The sequence below is a fragment of the Ochotona princeps genome, chromosome 10, assembly GCF_030435755.1.
Source record: "Ochotona princeps isolate mOchPri1 chromosome 10, mOchPri1.hap1, whole genome shotgun sequence".
NCBI classification, from domain to species: domain Eukaryota; kingdom Metazoa; phylum Chordata; class Mammalia; order Lagomorpha; family Ochotonidae; genus Ochotona; species Ochotona princeps.
Window position 1 is genome coordinate 44,938,845 of NC_080841.1, and position 23,488 is coordinate 44,962,332.

The 23,488-nt window shown below is 39.8% G+C and overlaps 1 protein-coding gene across 1 annotated transcript in view; it reads left to right on the forward strand.

Moving 5' to 3' along the window:
• MTR (5-methyltetrahydrofolate-homocysteine methyltransferase) overlaps positions 1-23,488 on the forward strand; it is a 96,632-nt gene that overhangs the window by 53,193 nt on the left and 19,951 nt on the right. Inside the window, exons 16-24 of the mRNA XM_004578514.4 lie at positions 1,331-1,510; positions 3,345-3,461; positions 4,431-4,571; positions 7,619-7,708; positions 8,554-8,706; positions 9,483-9,590; positions 10,624-10,724; positions 17,948-18,015; positions 18,607-18,727. Coding sequence (XP_004578571.2) covers positions 1,331-1,510; positions 3,345-3,461; positions 4,431-4,571; positions 7,619-7,708; positions 8,554-8,706; positions 9,483-9,590; positions 10,624-10,724; positions 17,948-18,015; positions 18,607-18,727 — 1,079 coding nt within the window. The remainder of the gene's footprint in view (positions 1-1,330; positions 1,511-3,344; positions 3,462-4,430; positions 4,572-7,618; positions 7,709-8,553; positions 8,707-9,482; positions 9,591-10,623; positions 10,725-17,947; positions 18,016-18,606; positions 18,728-23,488) is intronic.

Here is a 23,488-nt window from a genome sequence, read left to right on the forward strand (position 1 = left end):
TCACATCCCAACCTCCTGTGTGTGACATACTCATCCCAGGCTGCCCAACAAATGATCACACAGAGATGGAAATGGCCAGGACCTTGACTACCACCCAACCTAAATAAGTAAAGACAGCTAGTATCATGGGCAACCCCACCCTCTTTATGCCTCCTCTTCTAGTGAGTTGACCCTATTTGGTCTTCTGATGAAGAGTGAATGAAATTAGCTCTACTGACCTGCTTTTGACCACTGTTTTCCTAGGCCCACATCTTAGTCTCAGCTTCTACTTTATCACTCTTAACTGAAGGTGGAAGAAATAAGAAGCTGTTGATGAGAGTTTGCTGCCTCCACTAGAAGGTGGAGGAGAAGTACAGCTGTAAAACTTGCTCCTGTCTTCTGCTGAATTGTGAGGGATATTTCTAAATAGGAAGTGATATCTAACCCCACCAGGGAGAGATTAAAGAGAACAAAGAATCATTGAGAAAATAAACACCAAACTAGCTAAGTGATGGAAAGAATATAATAGAGTGATTTCCTGTCATTTCCCGCCGCTCTGCTGTCTGGAGGACGAACTGTCCTGGAGTCAGGTAGGTTCCTGGGACAGCTCCCTCCAGAGGTCAGGAAGTATGTGATCAGAAGCTAGGACTTAACCAAGGTGTTAGTACCCTGCACGGCCAGGTCAGTGTGTCCTGGGCAGTAGCAGTAATACAGGGAAGGACTGTGAAGCGTGAGCAAGCTTGGTGGGTTTCAGGAACACCAAAGGAATAGTGTGGTGCACCAGGGGCTGAGGAGAGGGCAAATGGTGGGAGATGGCACTGCAGATGGAGGCCCAGATTCTGAAGATGATAGGAAGCAACTGGGAGTACAAGCTGTTTTGAAGGGTTTTGTACATTTGACGTAAGTCATCTGTTAACAAGCCAACACTGTGGTGAGTGGGAAATAAATAGGTGTCCGTGAATCAACCTAAAACATTGTGAGGATCAGGAAAGGATGACAGTGTTGCCTGGGAGACGGGCTAAGATCTTTGCAGGAAGGACAAGGTGGCAAGGGCACTTATTTTTGTTTTAACCTGTTCTTTAACAGTGTTTAGGTTTGTGTCAAATATGTATACTTTTAGAAGTTTCTTTATTAATATGCCATTTGATTTTTATGAAGCAAGTGTAATTGTTGTGTTGATATTGTTACAGGCTCCTCTGAGATTGCTTGATTAAGTTTTAGGGACTGTTTGGCATTTGTATTTCTATGAAATCCAAGCATTGACTCTTGAGTACTCTTGACAAGTGAAGTTGCCCTGTTTTCATAGATAAAACTTAATTTTTGTATTTCAAATTGGGTCTCCTTTCCCTAGGCAACAGAAACGGATGTTAAAATCAGAGTATGTACTCGGGCCTACCATCTACTTGTGAAAAAGCTAGGCTTTAATCCCAATGACATTATCTTTGACCCCAATATCCTCACCATTGGTACTGGGATGGAAGAACACAACTTGTATGCTATTAATTTTATCCACGCAACAAAAGTCATTAAAGTAAGTATGGATATTTTCTTTTACCTGAAATGTGGCTCAAATTGATTACATGACTTCAGTGAATGGTTGGGGCTAATATAACGTTGACATTCCTGTTCTTAAAGATTTAAGGACTTCTCTTCTTTTAATTGTGAAGTATGACCCATGTAAGGGAGAATGTATAAAATTGATTATGAAGCATATCATAGCTTTCATTTAGTCCAGAGTGGAAAACACCAGTCCCCCATGTGTCTCCTTTTCTGATTGTACCCCTTTATAAGGCATCCATTGTCATGATTTCTATACCACTTTATTGTATATCTTTATAATGTTATCATTTGTATAAACTTTTATTTATTCCTGGATTTTATAATTGCAAGATTACATACTCATTAAAACTTGTGGTTCCCCCAAATCAATACTAATGTTTTGCAGTCATTCACAGACATATGCAAAGTGCTAAAGAATTTGAGTGGCCTAACTCACATGAACCCAGATGAGACTGAATAGGCCAATGGTAGATCTTGTTTTAGCCCTCATTATTTTTCCTACTGTGTACCCTGCCTGCTTTTTTTTTTTTTAAGTTCATTAGTGAGTTTGCTTTTTTCCATGGACCTCGGTGTGGTATTGAAGTGCTATTAGTGTTCTTGAGTACAAGAAGGCTCTGGTGAGCCTTATGGGGAAAGTCTGTGTACTAGATAAGTTTTGTCTAGGTATCAGTTATAGTTCTTTTGGTTGTGAATTTGGTGTTAGCAAATTGGCAATTCTCTCATTTGTTAAATAAGGTTATCTGCAATAAAACATAGATTATGTATGTGACCAAAGGTTCCCAGGAGCCTATCTATATTTTTCCAATGAGCAGTGTTTCAGTATTCCCTAACTCAGTATTTGCAGTGACTCTGTAGAACATAGCTGACAGAAAACAGTGAGAATTAACAAAATAGCTAAATTATGCTGTTTAGTTTTGTCTGGTTTTGAGCTTAATGTAACTGGAATTATCAGATTCTTATTCCTTATTTAACTTCATTGCAGAGAGTCATCTGTGTTCCTGTATCTGTCATTTACTTTATTAATGTATCACATTTCATTGTATAACTTTATCACTACTGAACATTATACTATTGGTGGACATCTGGTTTGTTTTCAGCTTTTGGACATTATGAACAATACTGCTTGCTATAAACATTTTCATGCATTTTGTATCTTAAGCACTCCTGACTGGGTTTCTCTGTAGTATGTACATTGCAGGAATGGTTGGGTCATAGGAGAAAATGAAGAGCTATTTAAGTGCTTGAGTCTGTTTGATTTGAAACCAATAGTAAATGAGAGTCCCTATTGTTGCACAAGCCTGCTAAGATAATATAATCACAGGTATGAACAATATTGTCACAGCTATGGAATCTCAATTTTGTTTTGTTCTCTTATAATTGGTCAAGTTTATAGTGAGGTAGAATGTTCATTTAAGCATGGGAATCTTGTGGTAGCTTGTACTTCAGCAAGAAATTTTTGTGTGTGTGTGTATATGTTTTTATCTGTTTGTCGCTGTCTCTTTATAACTTACATGTACGTAGTTGATGGAACACCATGTATAACATGTATGGTGCCCTTATCATTGGCACTATAGAGGTATATAAAGTACATTTTTGTGTTTTTCTTAGGAAGTTTAGTGCCCGTTGGGAAAAGTTATGCAACAGGTCCTCTGTCACACCAAAGGAAAGTCTAGATCTGTGTCTAGTAATCTGAAGCTGTGGACTGTTTTTGAAGTTTGTTTTTAGTTTCCATTAATACAGATAAAGCTTAAAAAGTGTTATTGCTGCTGTTGGGGAATATATTCAGATTTTTAAATTTCTTCCAGGAAACATTGCCTGGAGTCAGAATAAGTGGAGGCCTTTCCAACTTGTCCTTCTCCTTCCGAGGAATGGAAGCCATTCGGGAAGCAATGCACAGTGTTTTCCTTTACCATGCAATCAAGGTATGGTAGATGCTCTGTTGTCCTGTTGAAGCAGGAGCTTATAAACTGGAGGCTCACTGTAGCATGCTACATATGTGAGTAAATAAGGATCTGTCAGGACAGGCCTATACCCATTGATTTATATTTGAATTTATATGAGTAGCGGTGGGAGGGACTGTGGCCTGAGATGCTTTCTTAAAAAGTGGGGAGCCAATCCCAAAAGGTTAAATACCACATGTTTGCCTTGATTTAAGATGATATGATGTTATGTATAACATGTTATGTTTTGAATGTTATATGTTGTGTATAAACTAAAATTGAAGTATAGGTGAGGTGGTCACAGAAGGTGGCTGGGAACTCGCATTTACTTTTAACATATTGGTTACTCATTACTATGTCAATTAATTCCATAATGATGTAAATTTTTGCTGATGGTATGTTGGAGCTTTCAATTGACTGGGATGATACTCTGCTGGCTCTGTCTTCAGACCAGAGAGGGTATACCTAAGAAGCCGTTGAACTTGACGTGACAATAAGATACTGGACTCTATGTTTGGTATACGCTTGCAATGGGGAAATCTCAACTGAACTTGAGCTGTGGTTATGCAACAAGGTGGAGGAATCCACCATGGTGGGAGGGTTTAGGGAGGGGTGGGGAGAACCCAAGTATCTATGTAACTGCGTCACATAATACAATGTAATTACTGAAGTTAAATAATAAATAATTAAAAAAAAAAAAAGTGGGATTTTGAGAGTGAGAGAGGATGAGTGTGTGCTGCCATCTGCTGGTTCACTCCTGTATTTGCGCATTGGCTGAGACTGGGAAACATCCATGCTCCCGTCCTGGGTATGCACTAGCAGGAAGCCAAGAGGCTGAGTCCTAAATCTAACCTGGGTTCTCCGGTTGTGGATGTGTACACTGATGTCTTAACTGCTAGACAAGATTTATGACATCACTGCACACCTCGCTTTTTTTTTAATTGTCCTTAGTTTGGTATGGACATGGGAATAGTGAATGCCGGAAACCTCCCTGTATATGATGACATCCACAAGGAACTCCTCCAGCTCTGTGAAGATCTCATCTGGAATAAAGACCCTGAGGCCACTGAGAAGCTCTTACGCTATGCCCAGGTAGAAAGAAAAGCTTTCACAGATAATGTGATTGTTTTTATTTAATTCTTGAATTTATTGCTCACAATTATCAGCCTTACATTGTTGAATAGAAGTAACTGTTGAGTTTTGACTTTAGAGGACTGAATATTTACATAGCAACTTACAGGAAAGGCATGATGGAAGTGAGGAAACAGATCGTACCTTGGATGCTTTGGTATTCTAAACCAAGGTTTCTTTTAAATTGTGTTGAAATGTTGAAACTTAATTTTCTTCTATCAAAGTGATGTCTTACCTCTGGAAAATTAATGAAATGCAGATAAGCACAGGACAATAATAAAAGTCACTCATCCTACTAGAAGTAACACTTTGAAATTTTGTTAAAACTGCTTAGTCATGTGGTCTTTCATGTACTCACAGGTGTGCACGCATTCACATTTTTTTTCTTTTCAAAAATAGAACTATATTCTAGATGCTCTTGGTAAGATCTTTTGCAGCATGTTGGGAATATCCTGTCCTTTTTATTAGATATTTTCTGTTTCATCATTTTTTGTAATGTTTGGGATTTTCTTGCATGGCTGTGTTATCTGTTTCCCGTTGTTGTATGTGTAGGTTTGTGTAGGGTTTGGTCTCTGTGTGTCAAAGTTCTGCAGTAAAAAGCTTGAGGTTTGTATATACTTGACCTGTAAAAGTGGGAATAAATGTGGCTAATTAGAAAATCAGTTCCTTATTTCCCACTTACTTTATGTTAGCACATTAAGTATCTATTATGGTTGCTGTATCCTACAATTCAGTTTAAGAAAAGATGAGATCTTTTTCTCAATGAAACATGCACTTTCATCTGGTTAGGAGAATAGGGGCAAAGGAAGACGTTTTCCTAACAAGGTCTACTGGAAAAATGGCGGTATGGTTTTGCGAAGAATGCTTTTTCTTATATTGCCTACTTTGTCAGTTTTTTCCCATGTTAGAATTTGAATTTAGTTTTGATGTAACTGCCAACTTTTCCTGTTCTATAGAATAATATTCTGGAAGAAGAATAGGACAATATATAAGATTAACTGTATCCTTGACTTGTCAGGTTTAGCGGCAGTAAGACTTAGATTTCTGAAGGTGTTTGTGAAAGTCATAGGCTCAACAAAGCTGTGACAGTGCACAAACCCTAGTCCTCTCACTTCGCGTTACACATTTCAAGTTTCTTGTATGGACCCATGATTGTTGCAGGTATTAACCAAATGATTGGCTTCTCAGCTCATTGCATATGAAATAATCTCTGGAAAAAATTTCCCTTCTCCCAGTTTCTGTGACTGTTTCTGCAGTTACAGACAAAATGCTGATTAGTCCTTCCTTACTCTTTGAACACTGAGACGTGAACATTAAATACTATCTGGCTTGGATAGTAGGCCCTCTTTGACCTGGCAGGGGGCCTCTCGGGGCCTCTCATTAGTAACTTATTAAGATAGAGTTCTGTTGAAGGCCAGGGGACAGCATAGCTTCTGTATCATGAAGTTGTAGTCTTGAGTTCTTTCTGAACCTGTAAAATGATGTGTTATTTTATTTCCGCCCCCCAACTTGTCTAGAGGAATTTGTCCCAGGAAAGGGAAAGGTCTTTATTTGTAAGACCGTTTCTATTTAAGATTTTGTTGACACTGTGTTTTGCTGGATGCCAGATATGCTTTCTAGCGAGTTTATGTTTCTGTATTCATTCTGAGCTGCTGAGAAGTTTTGCTTTTGGAAGCGCACCTGAACTGAGGGAAACCTTTTTGTTTTTTAATATGGAATTTAAAAAATATACTCATTTATTTATTTATTTATTTAAGATTTATTTATTTTATTACAAAGTCAGATATACAGAGAGGAGGAGAGACAGGAAGATCCTCCGTCCGATGTTTCACTCCCCAAGTGAGCCGCAACGGGCCGATGCGCGCCGATCTGATGCCGGGAACCAGGAACCTCTTCCAGGTCTCCCACGCGGGTGCAGGGTCCCAAAGCATTGGGCCGTCCTCCACTGCCTTCCCAGGCCACAAGCAGGGAGCTGGATGGGGAGTGGAGCTGCCGGGACTAGAACCGGCGCCCATATGGGATCCCGGGGCATTCAAGGCGAGGACTTTAGCCGCTAGGCCACGCCGCTGGGCCCAGACTCATTTATTTTTATTGGAAAGGCAGTTTTACAGAGAAAAGGAGAAACAGAAAGATCTTCCATCCACTGTTTCACTCCCCACAGGGCTGCAATGGCCAGAGCTTAGCCAATCCGAGGCCAGTAACCAGGAGCTTCCTCTGGGTCTCCCACATAGTTGCAGGGTCCTAAGGAATTGGACCATCCTCCATGGCTTTCCGCAAAGAGCTGGATCAGAAGTAGAGCAGCTGGAACATGAACTAGCATCCTTATGTGATTGCTGGCATTGCTGACGATTATCCAGTTGAGCTATGCTGGCTCTGGGAATTTTTTTTTTTCTTATTCTGTAAAATTTATTTACAGGGATAGAGTGTGGGCAGAGTGGGGAAAATGGGGGGAGGGAGACGCTTTTACTTCCATCTTTAAAAAGTTGTTTTTTTTTTTTTAAGGATTTTTAAAGGATTTGTTTGTTTATTTATTTCAAAGGCAGAGTTTGCCAAGAGTGAGAGATGAGAGGGAGAGGAAGAGGCAGAGAGAGGGAGAGGAAGAGGCAGAGAGAGAGAGAGAGGTCTTTCATCTGATTCTCTCCCCAAATTTCTGCAATGACCAGGGCTGGGCTAGGCTGATGCCAGGAGCCTGGAACTCCATGCAGGTCTCATTGTGGATGGGTGGCATGGGCCCAAGTGCTGAGCCTTCTGCTGCTGCCTTCTCAGATATATTAGGAGTGAGCTGGGTTGGAATTAGAGCAGCTAGAATCTAAACTAATGCTCAGTGGGTTGCTGGTATTGGCTTAACCTATTGTGTCACAACACCAGCTCCCAAACATTTGATCTTTCATTTTATATACTCTACTGGAAGCAAGACAAAAAAATACAAAGGTTATTTTTTTTTTTGCTGTAAGTAGTTTAGTAAGTGACTGATTGAGCTCATTTTTAAAATTCTAATTACAATGCAGACTCATGGCAAAGATGGAAAAAAAAATGTCCAGTCTGATGAGTGGAGGAATAATCCTGTTGAAGAACGCCTGGAGTATGCCCTTGTGAAGGTGAGTTGTGTGACTTGAACTGGTTGCCTGATGCTGCAGGGAGCGTGCAGGCAGGGAGTGGTGACAATGGTTGGAGAAGGAGAAGCCCTAGATCACTTGGATTACCTGTCACTCCTCTCCCAGACACATTAGCAGGAACCTGGAACTGAAGCAGAACAGCAGAGACTCAAAGCAGTGCCCATATGCGATGCCAGCATTGTGGGGTTGACTTAACCTGCTATAGCACAATGTTGGCCCCTTAAGTTTTTTTTCTCTAGAATTGAATCTAACTCTTGGGCCTTTTGATATTCACGTGGTTGGATTTGTGGTAATAGCCACAACCAAGCATCCCTGATTGGAACCTGGAGGAGGGATTCAGTGAAAGCCAGAAAGGTCAGAGCTGAACTGGTTCATGGGCTGGCCCTTTAGTAAGGGCTCTGCTTGTTGTCATTCCTCCATAGCCCTGTAACATTATGGTGAAAAAGTGTATTTATTTGACCAAGATGTTTATTAACATCAAATATTAGTGTTGAAATACTGGGATACAAAGTGTTTGCTGTTATGAGTTTGAACTCGTGTGAGTTCATTGCTTTCCATCCATAGTGCCAGTGAGCCTTTTAGATGGGTTATCTCACCTAATCATCCTCCAAACTACTCTGTGGTAGATGATTGAGTCACTCTAACTGAGGAGACTAAAGCTTAATAAGCCATCCAGATTAGACACAGGAGCTGGTGTTCGTACAGAGGCAGTCTGACTACAGACCCCGTGTCTTCAAGCATCCTGTGGTTCCTTTGTTGACCACCGTTTGGATTAAACCAATTTGTGTGTGTTTTCCTCTTTTCTTTCTTTTGTTTTCCTTTGGTAGGGCATTGAAAAATATATCATTGAGGATACTGAGGAAGCCAGATTAAATCAGGAAAAATATCCCCGGCCCCTGAATATAATTGAAGGACCTTTAATGAATGGCATGAAAGTTGTTGGCGATCTTTTTGGAGCTGGAAAAATGTTTCTACCTCAGGTTGGCAAACAATAAGAGGACATTTTTGCAATGTAACATTTTTCTTTGTCTTTTATGTGTTATAAGTTAGGAATCATCTGGAAATACTTAGCATGGTAATCTAATCTTTGTTAGCATATTTTGTGTCACTTCTTGTCTCTAATGTCTAGACAACCCCAAGTTAAATGTGACATTAACACTGTTAAGATTTGATCTGACCAGCCAATGTCCCACTTTAAGGATGTGTACTCTGAAGAAACATTACTGTTTTCAGTAGTCACGTGTTTCAGGTAAACCAGAACCCTTTGGATTTGTAGTAGTTACTAACCACAATAGTTGAGAAATACATGTTGAATATTAGGATAGGGCCATGAGACATGTGAAAACTAAAATGCCTTCTTCAAGTAATAGCTTAAGTCTTAGTTTTAGGTGAGTTGGAGTGCTGGAGATGGAGAAGAGAAGACTCGGAATGAGGTCATGGTGGAGAAGTTTGGAGCCCAAGGACCGGAGGACTGATAGAGTCCTTGTAGATAGAGGAAAATAGCACAGGCAGTGGCTCTGGGACTGAAATTGCAGCACTGCGTTTCAGTCTTGTTCTCCTTCTGCTGTGTCTCATTCATTGGCTTCCCTGCAGGGAGACAGCATCTTTTTTTTTACTGTCCTGCTCTCTGACAGAGCAGCCTATGCTGTACCTGGCTGAGGTTACTGCATTCTAACCAATTCCTATGTTTCCCAGGTGGCCGCTTAGCAGCCAGTTGATAGTGGGGTGAAGATGCCAACTCTGCTTTTTCCCCCAGGTTATAAAGTCGGCTAGAGTCATGAAGAAAGCTGTTGGCCACCTTATCCCCTTCATGGAAAAAGAAAGAGAAGCAAACAGAATACAAAATGGCACCTTAGAGGAAGAGGCAAGTCTTTTTGTTCAGGCCTGTGAGCTCTTTAAGGAGTTGGTGTGGAAAACTGTTTCTGGGTTAGGGATAGGGGCAATCAGGCTAGCCTGTGTTTGTCATTAAATGCACAGTAGACAAATGAACCAGCCATCATATTACCTGGGGCTTTCTTCTGAATGTTGCCTGAAGAAATTTTTTGGTTAGTCATAAATTTTCAATCAAATATTACAATTTCAGACAAAACTGGATCATTCTTCATTGGCTGACTATTTGCAGAGCCCTTACTGTGCTAGGCAGCTTGGCAACATAGATCTGTCCCTGGGATGCAGGTAAAGGAGTAACATCTATTTTGGAAAACCCAAAACTCAATATTGTCTCTGTACAGGTGATGGGCTTGGCACTTCTGGATTCAATTTCATTCTTTCTTTGGCTGCATCACCAGTACAATTGTTCATCTTTTTGACCTTGGGTAGATCCCTGTGGAGTTCAGTCAGTGCTGGCCCTTAGGATTCTGAATTCTTAAACTGCTGGGAGTTTGTGAATGGCCCAGGCAGACATGCTATTTATAAAATCCCTTTTGTCTTTTTTCATTTTTAAGGGAGGAGGGTGCTAACAGTGCATAGAACACTTTTGTTAGAGAGATAATCAGATACCCTCCGCACTGGCCTGGTGCGATTGTTTTTCAGTTTCTGTTGCAATATATACAGTTAGCCAACTCCTTCCTCTCAATCCCTCTCCTTTTATTATAAAGAGTAAATATTTGGCAGGTGGTTTTGGTGAAATAGAGGATATAGTCTTTAGTTGTGGGACTATTTTGTGTTTAAATTCTTCTTTGGGATTAGGAGACCCAGGATGTTGGTTGAAGCCCCTTGGGTTAACCAGCTGAGTGGGCTTCCTTTGACCTGCTTGGGCTTATCACGGTCTTCTGCAGAACTCACGATTAGGTTTCATGTCTGTGGTTGTGTGACACCGCCTGTCTGGTGCTGGAGAACTGATACTGGATCAGTGCTCAGTGATCCCAGCTGTACTTAGTTGCTTGGCTTCTTTCCAGGACCCTTACCAAGGTACTATTGTGCTGGCTACTGTTAAAGGTGACGTGCATGACATAGGCAAGAATATAGTTGGAGTAGTCCTTGGCTGCAATAATTTCAGGTGAGTTAACGCTTCACCTCCTTCAATCCCTTTTCTGTTTATAACTGAAAACTTTTCAACAGGGTAATTCTCTATTGTGAAGGAGAGGTAGTGAATATTAAAGGTTATTTTTTACTTCCTTTTGCTTATTTTCAAGTTTTCTATAATAAAAACATCTTTTCAAATAAAATAAGTTAGTAATTATTTGCCTATTTTGTGTTCAGTAGTGGGGTCAAGTAAAACTGCTTCCTGCTGTATCAAATCAGTATTTATATAGCTCATTGCAACAAATCAGCTCTTTTTTCTAGAAGAGAATGGACTTTAGCTATAGCTGTAGCTGTACCCTCTGAGTTCTCTTCTCTGTTGTCAAATGACAGTTACTCTCTAAGCCCCTTTCTTACTCTGATCTTTTTATCCAGCTCTGCCTTAAAGACCAGATAAATACAGGTTGGAGCTGTTCAGGAAGTCTGGAAAAGAGAAGTGGAGTGAGGAAGGCTCCTTTCCACTCCAACCATCTTCTCAGGCACTTCTGTTAACCTTCTCCCTCTCTCAGTCAAGCCTCAGCATTTGGTGGTGGTGGGGGGGATATGGATCTAAAGGGAGTTTGGCTAACAGGTACCAAATCAGACTTAAATTGAAGGAATAGGGTAGGGAGAGACTAGAGGTCTTAATACATTAGTATATATTTTATAAACAAATAGAATCTCTAAAGGGAAATGTTGATTATCTTCATTTGATCAGTACAATCCAGTACATATTGGATGTATGTGTGAAAATGTCAACTGTAGCCTATAAATATGTACAGTTATTGTAATGTAAAAATGGAGCCAGCATGGTAGGGTAGCAGGTTGATCTTCGTCTGTGGCACCAGCACCCCCTATGGGTTCTGGCTCATGTGCAGGCCACTTCCTGTTCCAGTTCCCTGCTAATGGCCTGGGAAAGCAACAAAGGATAGCCCAGCTCCTTGGAGCCCTGCACGCACATGGCAGACCCAGAATATGTTCCTGGCTCCCTGGTTTGAACTGGCCTCGCTCTGGTTGTAGTGACTGCATGTGGGATAAACCAGCAGATGGAAAAACTGTGCTGTCTCTCCCTCTCTCATTGTAATTTTGACTTTCAAATAACATAAATGAATCTTATAAAAAATAAAAAATAAATTAGAAAGACAACAGTTTCTCATTCTATGTATTAATACTATTTCTGTTAGGGTATTTTGTGTGTGTATTTTTTAAAAAGAAGATAATCTCGGGGTTGAATGGTTGATTCTTCCCCCACTGCTTTACCAGGCATATTAATGCTCATATGGGATGTTGTCATCGCGGGGAGCAGCTTAACTCATTGTGCTACAGCTGCAGCCCCAGGAGCAATTCTTGAGATACCGTTGTCACATGCTTTATCATTATTTATTTTGATCAGTGAGTGATTATCTTGGAAGAGCATATTGAATAATATTTTCCTTCTCAGCAAAGGTATCTTAAGAGGATAGGGAAAATTATGGCACTGCTCCAGAGTGCTACTGGAGCTGAATGTCAAGCTCTGAAGGCTGCTTGTTAAACACAGTGCTTTCCTGCAGTACATCTAGTTCCTGTCCTGTGCACTGATGTTTTGCTTATCTTTGCTAATAAATCTAAATGGGGAAAGATTTTCTGATGAAATTTTTTTTTTCTGATGAAATTTTAATTTCTCTTACCAGAAAAAGTAAGTGTGAACATGCAGACTTCCTAATCAGAGTCAAGCAGCCTTTTGGCTAATATCTCATCATGTGGTCTCTTACACTGAGGAGTTTTGTTTTACAGTGTTAGTGAGTAGACAGATGCTTTATGCAGCTAGGTGCACATTCTAGGGCACATTCTAGGAGCAGCAGCGCGATGCTGGTATGCTTGTATGAGTCAGCTGGTGAGTGGGTTCCTAGATCAACCACTTTCAAATCTTTTCCCTTAGCTTTCTCTCACTGATGCAGTAAATCTCATGAAACAACAAAAATGTTTCTCTGTCAGGAAGAAAAGTGACACTAAAAATGATAGTGTCTGTCTAGACAGAAAGCTCAGGTTTTGTGGGGAAGGTGATATGCTGCAATTGAATTAGCAATTTCGAGGGTTTGGGTAGGTCTACGGATGAATTTACCAAAGCTGCCAATGCCTCACTGCTGTTCACCATTTGCAGTGTGTGCAGGGCTCTCATGTTCCTGAACCATTCCTTCCTTTCCTGATTTTGTTCTTGTTTCTGCTTTGTGGCTCCTTTACTTTTCTAGTCTTTGATCCTTCTTTTGTTTGCATGATTTTGTTTCTGCCTTGCTGGCTTTGGATGCATTTTTCTCAATTTACAGATGGGAAAATGAACTGAGAGAACTTACCACACAGCTAACAAGGTAGACCAGACTCAGGCCTCTGATTCTAAAAGCTGAGGATTTTGTATTATTTCACTTTACCTTTCAATAGACTTTTAAAAAAAAATTTCAAACAACTTGAACTGTAGTATCTAATGTGAATATTCTAAATTCCGTATAAGAAATAGTATATACATATTTATAAATATTTTTACTATCTGTTATACTTATTATAAAAACAGTTATACTATGAGATGCTTGGTTATGTTAATTTTTGATTTAATATAACTAGAAGACATCTGGACTTTAGTATACACTGTTAAGAAAAGTGTGGTATATCAATAAATTTCAAAATTATATATCACATCTATTATTGATCTAATGAAAAGAAAAATGAAACATATTTGTATTTTAACCAGTTGTCTTTTTTTAAAGAAAATTTATTTGAAAGGTAGAGTCACAGAGAGAGAGAGAGAAAAAGGGAGAGAGGGAGGAAAAAGAGAAAGAGATTTCCCATTCTCTGGTTCACTCCCCAAATGGCTGTAACAGCCAGAACTGGGCCAGACTGAGGACAGTACCACATGGGTGCAGGGTCCCAAGATTTTGGGCCATCCTCTGCTGTGTTCCCAGGTGCATTAGCATGGAGCTGGATTGGAAGAGGAGCAGTTGAGACTTTACCTACTGCTCCATAATGCTGGGCCCCATTAGTTGCTCTCAATTTCCTTGTCTGGCATGAATTAAAAAAAAAAATGCAGTATATGGGTGTGAATGGAAATGTTGTATAATGTACTATTCAGCTGAGGTTAAAAATAAGTAGGTAAGTTATGGACATATTAATCCCATCTTTCACATGCTCACTAGCAATTGATTGTTTAAAAGCTTTTTATTTGTTATATATTAAAGGAGAAGCTTTTTAAAATTTTTTTTAACTTATTGGTATTATCATTTTATGATACATTTCCATAGGTCCTGGGATTTCCCTTTCTCCCTCCCCAGTCCTCTCTCCCTCCCACTGAGTTCCCCTATATTATTACAATAGTATAGTTCTTCATAAACAGTAGTATGTCCATCATTGAGGACATGGACAATGGCAAAGAGTCCAGCATCTGTACAACTTTTTTCCCACTTCCGGTTGGAACAGTTCCCAGGATTAAGGAGATACCAGGAGTCCTATATAGCTAGGTTGTTGGTGGTACTGATCTTGCTGGAACCTGTTGGCTGTTAGGTGTGGGGGCCACATGGACCTATATTGACCCAAAGGATGCCAAAGTCGGTATTATTTTCCCTGTGGGACCAGTGCATTGCAGAGCTCAATGAGTTCGCTCCCAGCTCAGCACATGCACTGCTCACGTTGTCCCTATAGTCTTAAGGCTTTTGCTACACTGTACAAAATGGCACTCCTAGAGTTCTTGATATGCTGGCCATCAGGTCTGAGGGCTACCTGGACCTATCTTGGGTGGAACCTGTAGGATGACACGCTGTTGCAGTTCACTGAGCCAGAATCAGTTCACTCCCAGCTCTGTGCATGTGCAGTCCTGTCCCATAACCTTTGTCTCCCTATACAAAATGGTGCCCAACTTGGCTCTAGGGTGTGGACTGGGCTGTGAGATGCACCCTGTTCCTGCACTGCCCGTCTGGAACCTGTTTCTCTGTCTTTGCTCCTGGTCAAATCAAACAGACCAGCAGGATGGGCAGTTCTTTGCGTTTACCTCCTCAGCTGCTGGTGAATGACCCTTCCCACCTTTTTGATGGTGGAGTTCTGGCTGCCGGTGCAGGGTGCAGTTCAGATTGCCCCTCACTGAATGCTGCTGGGTTATCAGTCACTGTAACACCGCATCATTGTGTCCGCTGCTTTCCTGTGTCTGTCAGTCTCCAGGTACCCCTCTACTGTCGTTTTGTCCTTTCCTATTTCCTGGAATGTGCCCTCTCTGCTTTACACTGGCTAATATTTCTTTGTTTAAATGTTTCCTTACCCTATTCTGCCATGTTGATTCTTTCCAACCTTAGTGTTTTTTAAACTGAGCTGACCCCAACATCTTGCGAACACCTCTCTCCTTGTTTCAGTAAGTGACAATTCCAGTTTTATTTCCCAAAGAAACGATCGTGAGTCATTTTGACTTTTGTGATGTATTCTCATATACCACATATAATCCAAATCCACAGCTCTGCCATCACAGTGTTGGATCTGACCACTTCTCACTCCCTACACAGCTTCCTGCCGAGGCTTCTGTAGCAGCCTGGCTGACGTCTTCGCTTCCACCTGTGCTTCTTTCATTCCAAAGTGAATCTGTTAAAACTTCAGTCAGATTTCTTGTTGCAGTGACTTTCTCTCTCAGGGAAGGCCAGAGCTCTGGTAGCAGCTTTGGGAACTCTTTGTCTGTGGTTCCCCTGGGAGCTGCTTGGGCCCCACCTATGGCCAATTTAATTACAGTGTCTGGGTGGTGGTATTCAAGCTTTAGTTTGAACTCAAAAACTGCTTCTGTGATATTGATGGTCCTCTTCCTTGAACTCATCACCTACAACTGTCTCCTTTCCAGTTTCTGTTTCAGTCACAGCAATCTCTTCTCTTTCTTAAACAAAGCAACCTGCACACACATAAGATGTTCATGAAAGGGCCTGGCACGATAGCATTGTGGCTAAAGTCCTTGCCCTGAACGCGCCGGGATCCCGTATGGGCACTGGTTCTAATCCCATAAGGTTGGCTTCCCACCCAGCTTCCTGTTGGTGGCCTGGGAAAGCAATCGAGGACGGCCCAAAGCCTTGAGACCCTGCACCTGCGTGGGAGACCTGGAAGAGCTCCTGGCTTTGGATTGGCTCAGCTCCAGCCATTGTGGCTGCTTGGGGAGTGAACCATTGGATGGAGGATCTTCCTCTCTGTCTCTGCTCCTCTCTGTATTATCTTCCTTTGCAATAAAAATAAATAACTCTTTTAAAAAAAGATGTTCATGGAAGAGGCAGTGCTGAAAACAAGATGATTTCTTGCCACCAGATGATTTTTAATTGAATTTGAAAAATGTCTGCAGTGTTGAAAAAAAAATGCATGCCTTTTTGTATTAATTTAAAAGCAGTATTCTATTTTGCCAAATTTTATGTGCAACAGTTTTATCCTCAGCTATTGTTGAACAACAAAATATGTTGTTGTTGATGTGCTTACGTTTTTTCAAGAAAAGTGTCCTGGTAGCATTTTACTCCTGTTAAAACCTGTAGTGGTCATACATCATTAGTGTTTTTAATATTTGTTTGCTCCTGGGTTCGCCCCAGCAAAGCTAAATTTGGTTATCGTTGTTTTGAAATTGTCTTGCCTTTTTTGAGGAATCTATACCTGCTTGCTTTTTTTTTTCTTTTAAACCTTTTTAAAAAAAATGTGATGTGGTTACAACCTAAGAATCCGCTAGGCCGAAAGTTGATAAGGGGGAAGCAGGTCTGCAGCGCTGGTGTCCAGTGACCCATCAGGGTCCTCTAGTGTGTCCTAGGCACTCTTTGTTTTTATTTAACCGTCCTTACCTGTTTAAGAGTTGTTGACTCATGAAATAGGTGGGAATGCATGACCTATTTTGTAGTCTTTTAACAGATGCTCATAATCAAATTTCATTGTAGAAATGACTGTGAATACTCCCTAAACCTAAAACGTGGAAGTGAAAATGGAGATCATTTTCCAGGGCAGACATTTCCTCTTCTCTGAGTTCCAGGAGGTTTAGTTCACCATTGATTGATTGATGTTACTTTATTTTCTCAGGCTATACTCCAGAGAGTTTTCTGCCCCTGTGCCGCCCTCTGTCTTGTGTGTGTGTGTGTGTGTGTGTGTGCGTGTGAGAGAGAGAGAGAGAGAGAGAGAGATCTAGAGTTTGCTTTTCCTTCAAGTTTTCCTCATCTTTCTTGCTTACTTGTTCCCTGAGTCATTCTCCCTCTTTGCCATGCTTAAGTAGCCAGATTTCCTCATTATCAGCCTCTTCTGTACAGGAACAAACCTTTTCTTGATTATTCTTCTCACTGACTTCCATGTCTTAACAGGTACTTATTAAACGATTTCCCAATACTCTTTCAAATGTCCCAAATGGATGAAATAATGGATTTTGGTGTCATATACTGATTCATCTTCTCACACTGTGGATGAAATGTGGGACGGGACAGGTTGCTTGACTTTTCTGTGCTCTTCCTCAAGAAAATGGGGCCATAGCTGTATTTTCATCCCAGAATTATTATGAAGGGTGAATAGGATGGCCTACCCAAAAATCTGTGTGTAGTGGAAATAACCCGAGTATGTTTCAGCAAATAAATAGGCAAACACTGATCTTTAAAAAAGGATGGAATTTTGACATATGCTAAAACATGAACATTGAAGACATTGTACTAAGGGAAATGAACTAGATACAGGAGGGCCAATACTTTGAGATTTCACTTAGAGAAAATATATAGTGTAAGTAAATTTATAAAGATCAAGCATAGAGATTACTTGGAACTGAGTTATGGGGAGAGTGGGAGAAAAGCAGAAATTTACAGCTTCTGTTTAGGGTGATTAAATCATTTTAGAAGTAAATAGTGATCATTATACAGTGTTTAACTGTAATCACTGCCGTTGAATCTAATACTTGAAAATGTTTATAGTGAAAAATAATGTATCTTTGCTACAGTTTAAAAATACTAGAAACCACTGAATTACGCATCTTATCTGTAAGAAACGTGAATTCTATCTCAGTAAAGCTGTCCTGGAAAAGCTTAGTTATAATGCCTGGATATACTGAGTGCGTTTTAAATGGTAGCTAATGATAGTATTGGCTCATATTTATTGAGCATTTCATTGTGATTCCAGTTTATGTTAGAGTAATTTTTAATGACAGAAATTTTAAAAATGCTCATTTCAAGTTTGTGTCTAATGGACTCTCATTAATTTTTCTCTCATCTCATTTCTTTACCACAGAGTTATTGATTTAGGAGTCATGACTCCCTGTGATAAGATATTGAAAGCTGCTCTTGACCACAAAGCAGGTATTGTATGACTACTTTTGGACATTTCACTATATCATTTTTCCCTAAGAGTCAGTTTGCCAGTAAAGAGTAGTATCCCAGCCCAGGATATGTGGGATATTGAAATAGTTGCGTACCAGGTCCTGCATGGGGCTGTTGTGGCACCTTCCTTTGGGGGTGATGGAGGGGTGTGATGACTGACCATGGAACCTTTTTCAAGCTCGAGAGGCAGGTAATAGGACCAGGTTTTTTGCAAGGGAGTAGTCATATTAGATTTTTTTTCCCCACTTCTATTAAGCCATTTTATGCTTCTTTGAAAACTGTGGCATATTCAAGTCTGGGAAACCATGAACTAACCTTGTCAAATGTTGCATGGCTCCCTAAGACTAATTAGTGCATTCTTATAATTTTAAGTTCTTAATTCTATTTACTACCAAAAGTAAAGAATAAATTGAAATCCCCAGACAGAGAAGATGTCTTGGAAGTAGAAATCGAGAACTGATGTTAGGCCTTGTGCCCTTTATTACAAAGCATTTTACAAAAATGTCTTTATACCTTTCTCTTATCCTCCTTCTCATTCTTTTATATCTTGTTTCCTTTGTTAAATAACAGATATAATTGGACTATCAGGACTCATCACTCCTTCCCTGGATGAAATGATTTTTGTTGCCAAGGAAATGGAGAGATTAGCTATAAAGATTCCTTTGCTGATTGGCGGTGCAACCACTTCTAGGTAAGTCACGTTAATGAGCCTTTTGCTCATTTAAATTCTCTTAAGTAGCAATGTTTAAAAAAAAAAAACAGGAAGAAACCTGATTTGTTTTTGTCCCTTACACTGAGCACATTGACTCCTTATTATATAAACATAAGAACTCTCCCATCTTGACCTGTGCCAAAGCTATAAAAAACTTGGAACATACCTCTCACATTGTATGACTTTTTGGGCTTTTCTGGATTCCTTTGTGTTTTTTGGATTCTTCTTTCTTACAGTTATTATCTTACTGTTTTCACTTTCTATTCAGCTTCTGGGAGTTCTACTAAACCTTTGTCACTTTAAAAACTGAACTGAGTAGAAGAGGTGTATTTTTTGGAACAGAGATGTTGCTTGAACTTTGGCCCACTCTGTTGTGAGGCAGGTGTCTGACTAAACAAATACAGGTTCCCTTGAAGAAATTCTAACCTTATAACAGTTGAAAGATAGAAAACTCAGAAGCCGGAATGAGCTAAAGTACCAGTTTGGTGAATTGTTTCTGGGAAACTTTTTGGGGTAGAAGCTGTAAAGAGAAGAAAATGCGCCTGTGATCATGTGATCATTATTTGATTTTTCAAATTTTTCTTAGGATCCTAATCATGGTGATATTTGATAAGATATATATTAATTATAGATACTAGACTTTTTATGTCATGTATTGTCCACCTTGATAAGGAACAGTAGAAAGCTGGAGTGTTGACTTGAAGATTCCATGGCATCCATTTGCTTTTCTTTTTTTTTTTTTTTTTTAAGATTGATTAATTTCAAAGGCAGAATTACAGGGAGAGGGAGAGGCAGATTTTCCAATTGCTGCTTCACTCCTCAAATGACCACAGCAGTCTGGGTTGACTAGGCCAGACTGAGCAGCTTTATCCAGGTCTTCTGCGTGGGCAGCAGGGGTGTGGGGACTTGGGGTATCCTCGACTGCTTTCTCAGGCCTTTAACAGAGAGCTGGACTGAAAGTAGAGCTGCTGGGGATCAAACCAGCACTCACGTGGGACACTGATGTTGTAGAAAGCAGCTTACCACTGTGCCACAAGTTTACTTTTATGAAGTAAGAATGCAATAGAGGTTTGGTCATAGGAATTCCAGAATTCCAGAGAAACAGAACCAATAGGTTGTGTTTATGTAGAGTGAGAGATTTATTTAAGAATGGGCTCATGTGGTTGTGGGTGTTGGCAAGTCTAAAATCTTGCTGGAGCCCCAGGCAGGAGTTTATGTTGCAGTCTTGAGTCTGAGGCAGTCTGGAGTCAGAACTTTGTTTTTTTCCTTGCAAACATGGGTCAGGAATTGATAGAGGACCTCAGTCGTTTAAGGCCTTCAGGTCTTAAAAGGATGAGGCTCACTCAGGTCATGAAACATAATCTGCTTTACTCAAAATCTACCATTGAAAAGTTAATGACATTTTTAGAAGTACCTTCATAACAACATTCAGATTTCAGCTTAATCACATATTGTATACCATGGCCTTGGCAAGCTTACACATAAAATTAACCATCATACCAAATTTAATTAGAAAGTAATTTTTACAATTAGCTATGGGATTTTGTGTCTTTTGTCTATTAGCATCTCTTGATACTTGAGAGATTCCATATTTGGAATATTATTGCTTACATCAGAAAAGTGAGTTTGTTTTTTCTCAAAGAGCATATCTAGTACCATTATGACAGCACTCTTTTTAAGGGATTATTTTCTTCAGTGGATTATTTATTTATTTTAAAGGCCAAGTTAGAGAGAGAGAGGAGAAGAAACAGAAAGATGTTACATCCTCTCCTTCAGTGCCCAAATGGGTGTAATGCTGGGACCAGGACTGGCAAAAGCGAGTATCCTGGAACTGTGTCTGGCACCTTGTACTTGGGCTGTCTTCTACTGCTTTCCTAGACCATTAGCAGAGGGTTGGATTGGACGTAGAAAAGGTGTAACTCAAATTGGTGCTCCTATGGGATGTTTCAGACACAGTTGTAAAGTAGAATAAATAATTAAATGGGCAGATGCATTAAGATACATTATGAGTTGTATGCATGTGAGCCTGGCTTCATAATGAATTTTTTTATATAGTAGGACACTTAACACTCAAGTTTAAGATTTGGAATTTACTACCTGTGCAAGTTGGAACTTGACCAAATAGTCCATTATATTATATCTATTACCAGAGCAGACATTACAGAAAAACAAACAGAAAAACCATTCAGAAACAACATGACTGGCCTCTCAAGCTATGCCATTGACAAGATTAGCTTGCTAATAGTCATTTAAAGTTATAGCACATTTATCAAATTAGAATGAGATAATTCACCTACTGTGCCTTCAATTATTGTAAAATGTATGTTCTCATTGTCTGTGAATGTGTTCATTCTGAAAGCAGAAAACTGGGTCCCATCACCTCTTTAAGTTTCTTTCAACTGTCTAATTTATTGATGGGCTGTACTTTTCTGGTTTTCTCTCTTGGTGCCCATTGTAGTTTTTGGAAAATAAAAGCCAACGGGAGTGTTTCCCAGGAGCCATTTGCTTCACTGTGTTGCTGGAGCATTCTTTGAAAAGCACATGTCATGCAACCTCCAAGAATTTTAGGATATAATCTCCTAATCTGACTCTATTCTAAGTAATGACACTGGAAGAGAATCTTGCTTCAGCAAGTTTTTTTTTTTTTTGAGTAAGCACTTCTTTTTTTTTTTTTTTTAAGATTTATTTGTTTGTTTATTTATTTATTGGAAAGGCAGATATATAGAGAAAAGGAATACAGAAAGATCTTCTATCCACTGATTCATTCCCCAAGTGGCCGCAATGAGTGGAGCTGAGTGAATCCAAAGCCAGGAGCCGGGAGCTTCTTCTGGTTCTCCCATGTCAAAGCAGCATCCTAAGGCTTTAGGCCGTCCTCGACTGCTTTTCCAGGCCACAAGCAGGGAGCTGGATGGGAAGTGGAGCTGCCTGGACATGAACTGGCACTGATGCGGGATCCTAGCGACGCAAGACGAAAATTTAGCCACTAGGTTATCACACTGGGCACATTGAGTAAGCACTTCAACAGAGATGTGTAACAGCCATATAGAAAAGTAACCCAAGTCATATGGATATATGAATTGATGAATTTTTTAGAAGATTTATTTATTTGCTTGAAAGGCAAAGTTGCCAGGGCAGTGGCGGGGAGGAGCAGGGAGAGGGAAAGAGAGAGAAGGAGGGAGAGAGATCTTCTGTTGGCTGGTCCCTCCCCAAATGGCTACAATGACCAGGGCTGGGCTAGCCAGAAGCCAGGATCCAGGAGCTTCATCTGAGTTTTCCAGGTCAGTACAGGGGCTCAAGGCTGCTTTCCCAAGCACATTAGCCAGGCTCTGGATCAGAAGTGGAGCAGCTTGGATTCAAACCAGCACCCCACGTGCATGCCAATGTCCAGATGATAATTCATCTTGCTATGTCACAGCGTTGGTCCCTAAAATTTCTTTAATATTTATTTTTATTTATTCAGATGATGTGGAGATAAAGAGACAACAGTCTGCCATATTGTTTCACATCCCAGATACTACCAATAATAAGGGATAGACCAGGCCAAAGCTGAGAGTCAAGATTCAGTTTGGTTTCATACCTGGATGGTAGGGACCCAAGTACTTGAGCCATCACTCCTGCTTCCTAGGGTACCTGTTAGTAGCAAACTGGAATTGGGAGTGGATTTAGAAATCAAAGTGTCGTACTCCCGTGTGGGATTTGGACATCCCCAGGGCATCTTAATTGCTTTGTCAAAAACCTGCCCTTCCTCCCTAAGTATTTTTTAATTGGATATTCTCTTTTATTATTATTGATTGATGTGCATTTTAAAATTTGGAGTACAGGGCCTTTGTAAGAAATATAACAAGTAGATTCTTCCTACCTGTTTTGCACTTTTCTCTCTTAGGGTAGACTTTAGTTAATGCAAGTTCTTAGAATCCACAAAATCTGGCTAATTACCTCTTCGTTTATGGTCAGGGAGTTTTGCATCCAGATAGGAAAACTATTCTAGGAGAGCCAGCTTTGGTAGGAGTTTGAATGTTTCAGGAGGCTAAAGGGGGTTACATCTGTCCCTAGTGGATAGATCCTTGGAGAAGTTGAAAGGGAGTCAAACATGCATAGAAATATGCTTGGATTATCCCCCTTAAACCTGTTGCTATTAGAAAATATAAAACCAAATGTTCTTTTATCTGTAATATATGTGGTTTTGGTATCACAAGGTATAAATGATATATTTGGAGTCAAAGACCAGTAAAAATGTGCTTGGAGTATCCTGTTTAGCCTGGCTGTCTGTGTAGGAGTGAATTTTTAATCTTCTCTGAAAAGCTTATTAAAATCACACTCACACATTTATTATAATTTTAATATTCTCTTGGTTTTTAAAGATTACTTAAGTAATCCATGTTTATTAGACCATGCAGAACAGTTCAGAGAAACATAATTTAATCTCTCCCTTTCCAATTTCTGTCCCAGTAAAATCAGTGTTAACCTTTTAGTATATATTCCTTCTGTTTTTTCTAAATATTCACAAACTTAAGTAGAAGGTTGGTTGGTTAGGGGCAGGTTGGAGGTAGTTTTGTTTTGTTTTTTCCTTAAATTGTATAATATTACTGCAATCTTTATTGGCCTCTTTACAATAAATAAATTAATAAATTAATTTATATTTATATTATTAATACTTGATCTTTGTTTTTTAAAAACAGAATTTCATTAAACATCATACTACTTAGTTTCTTTCTCATATAATGGCATGTTCTGAACAAC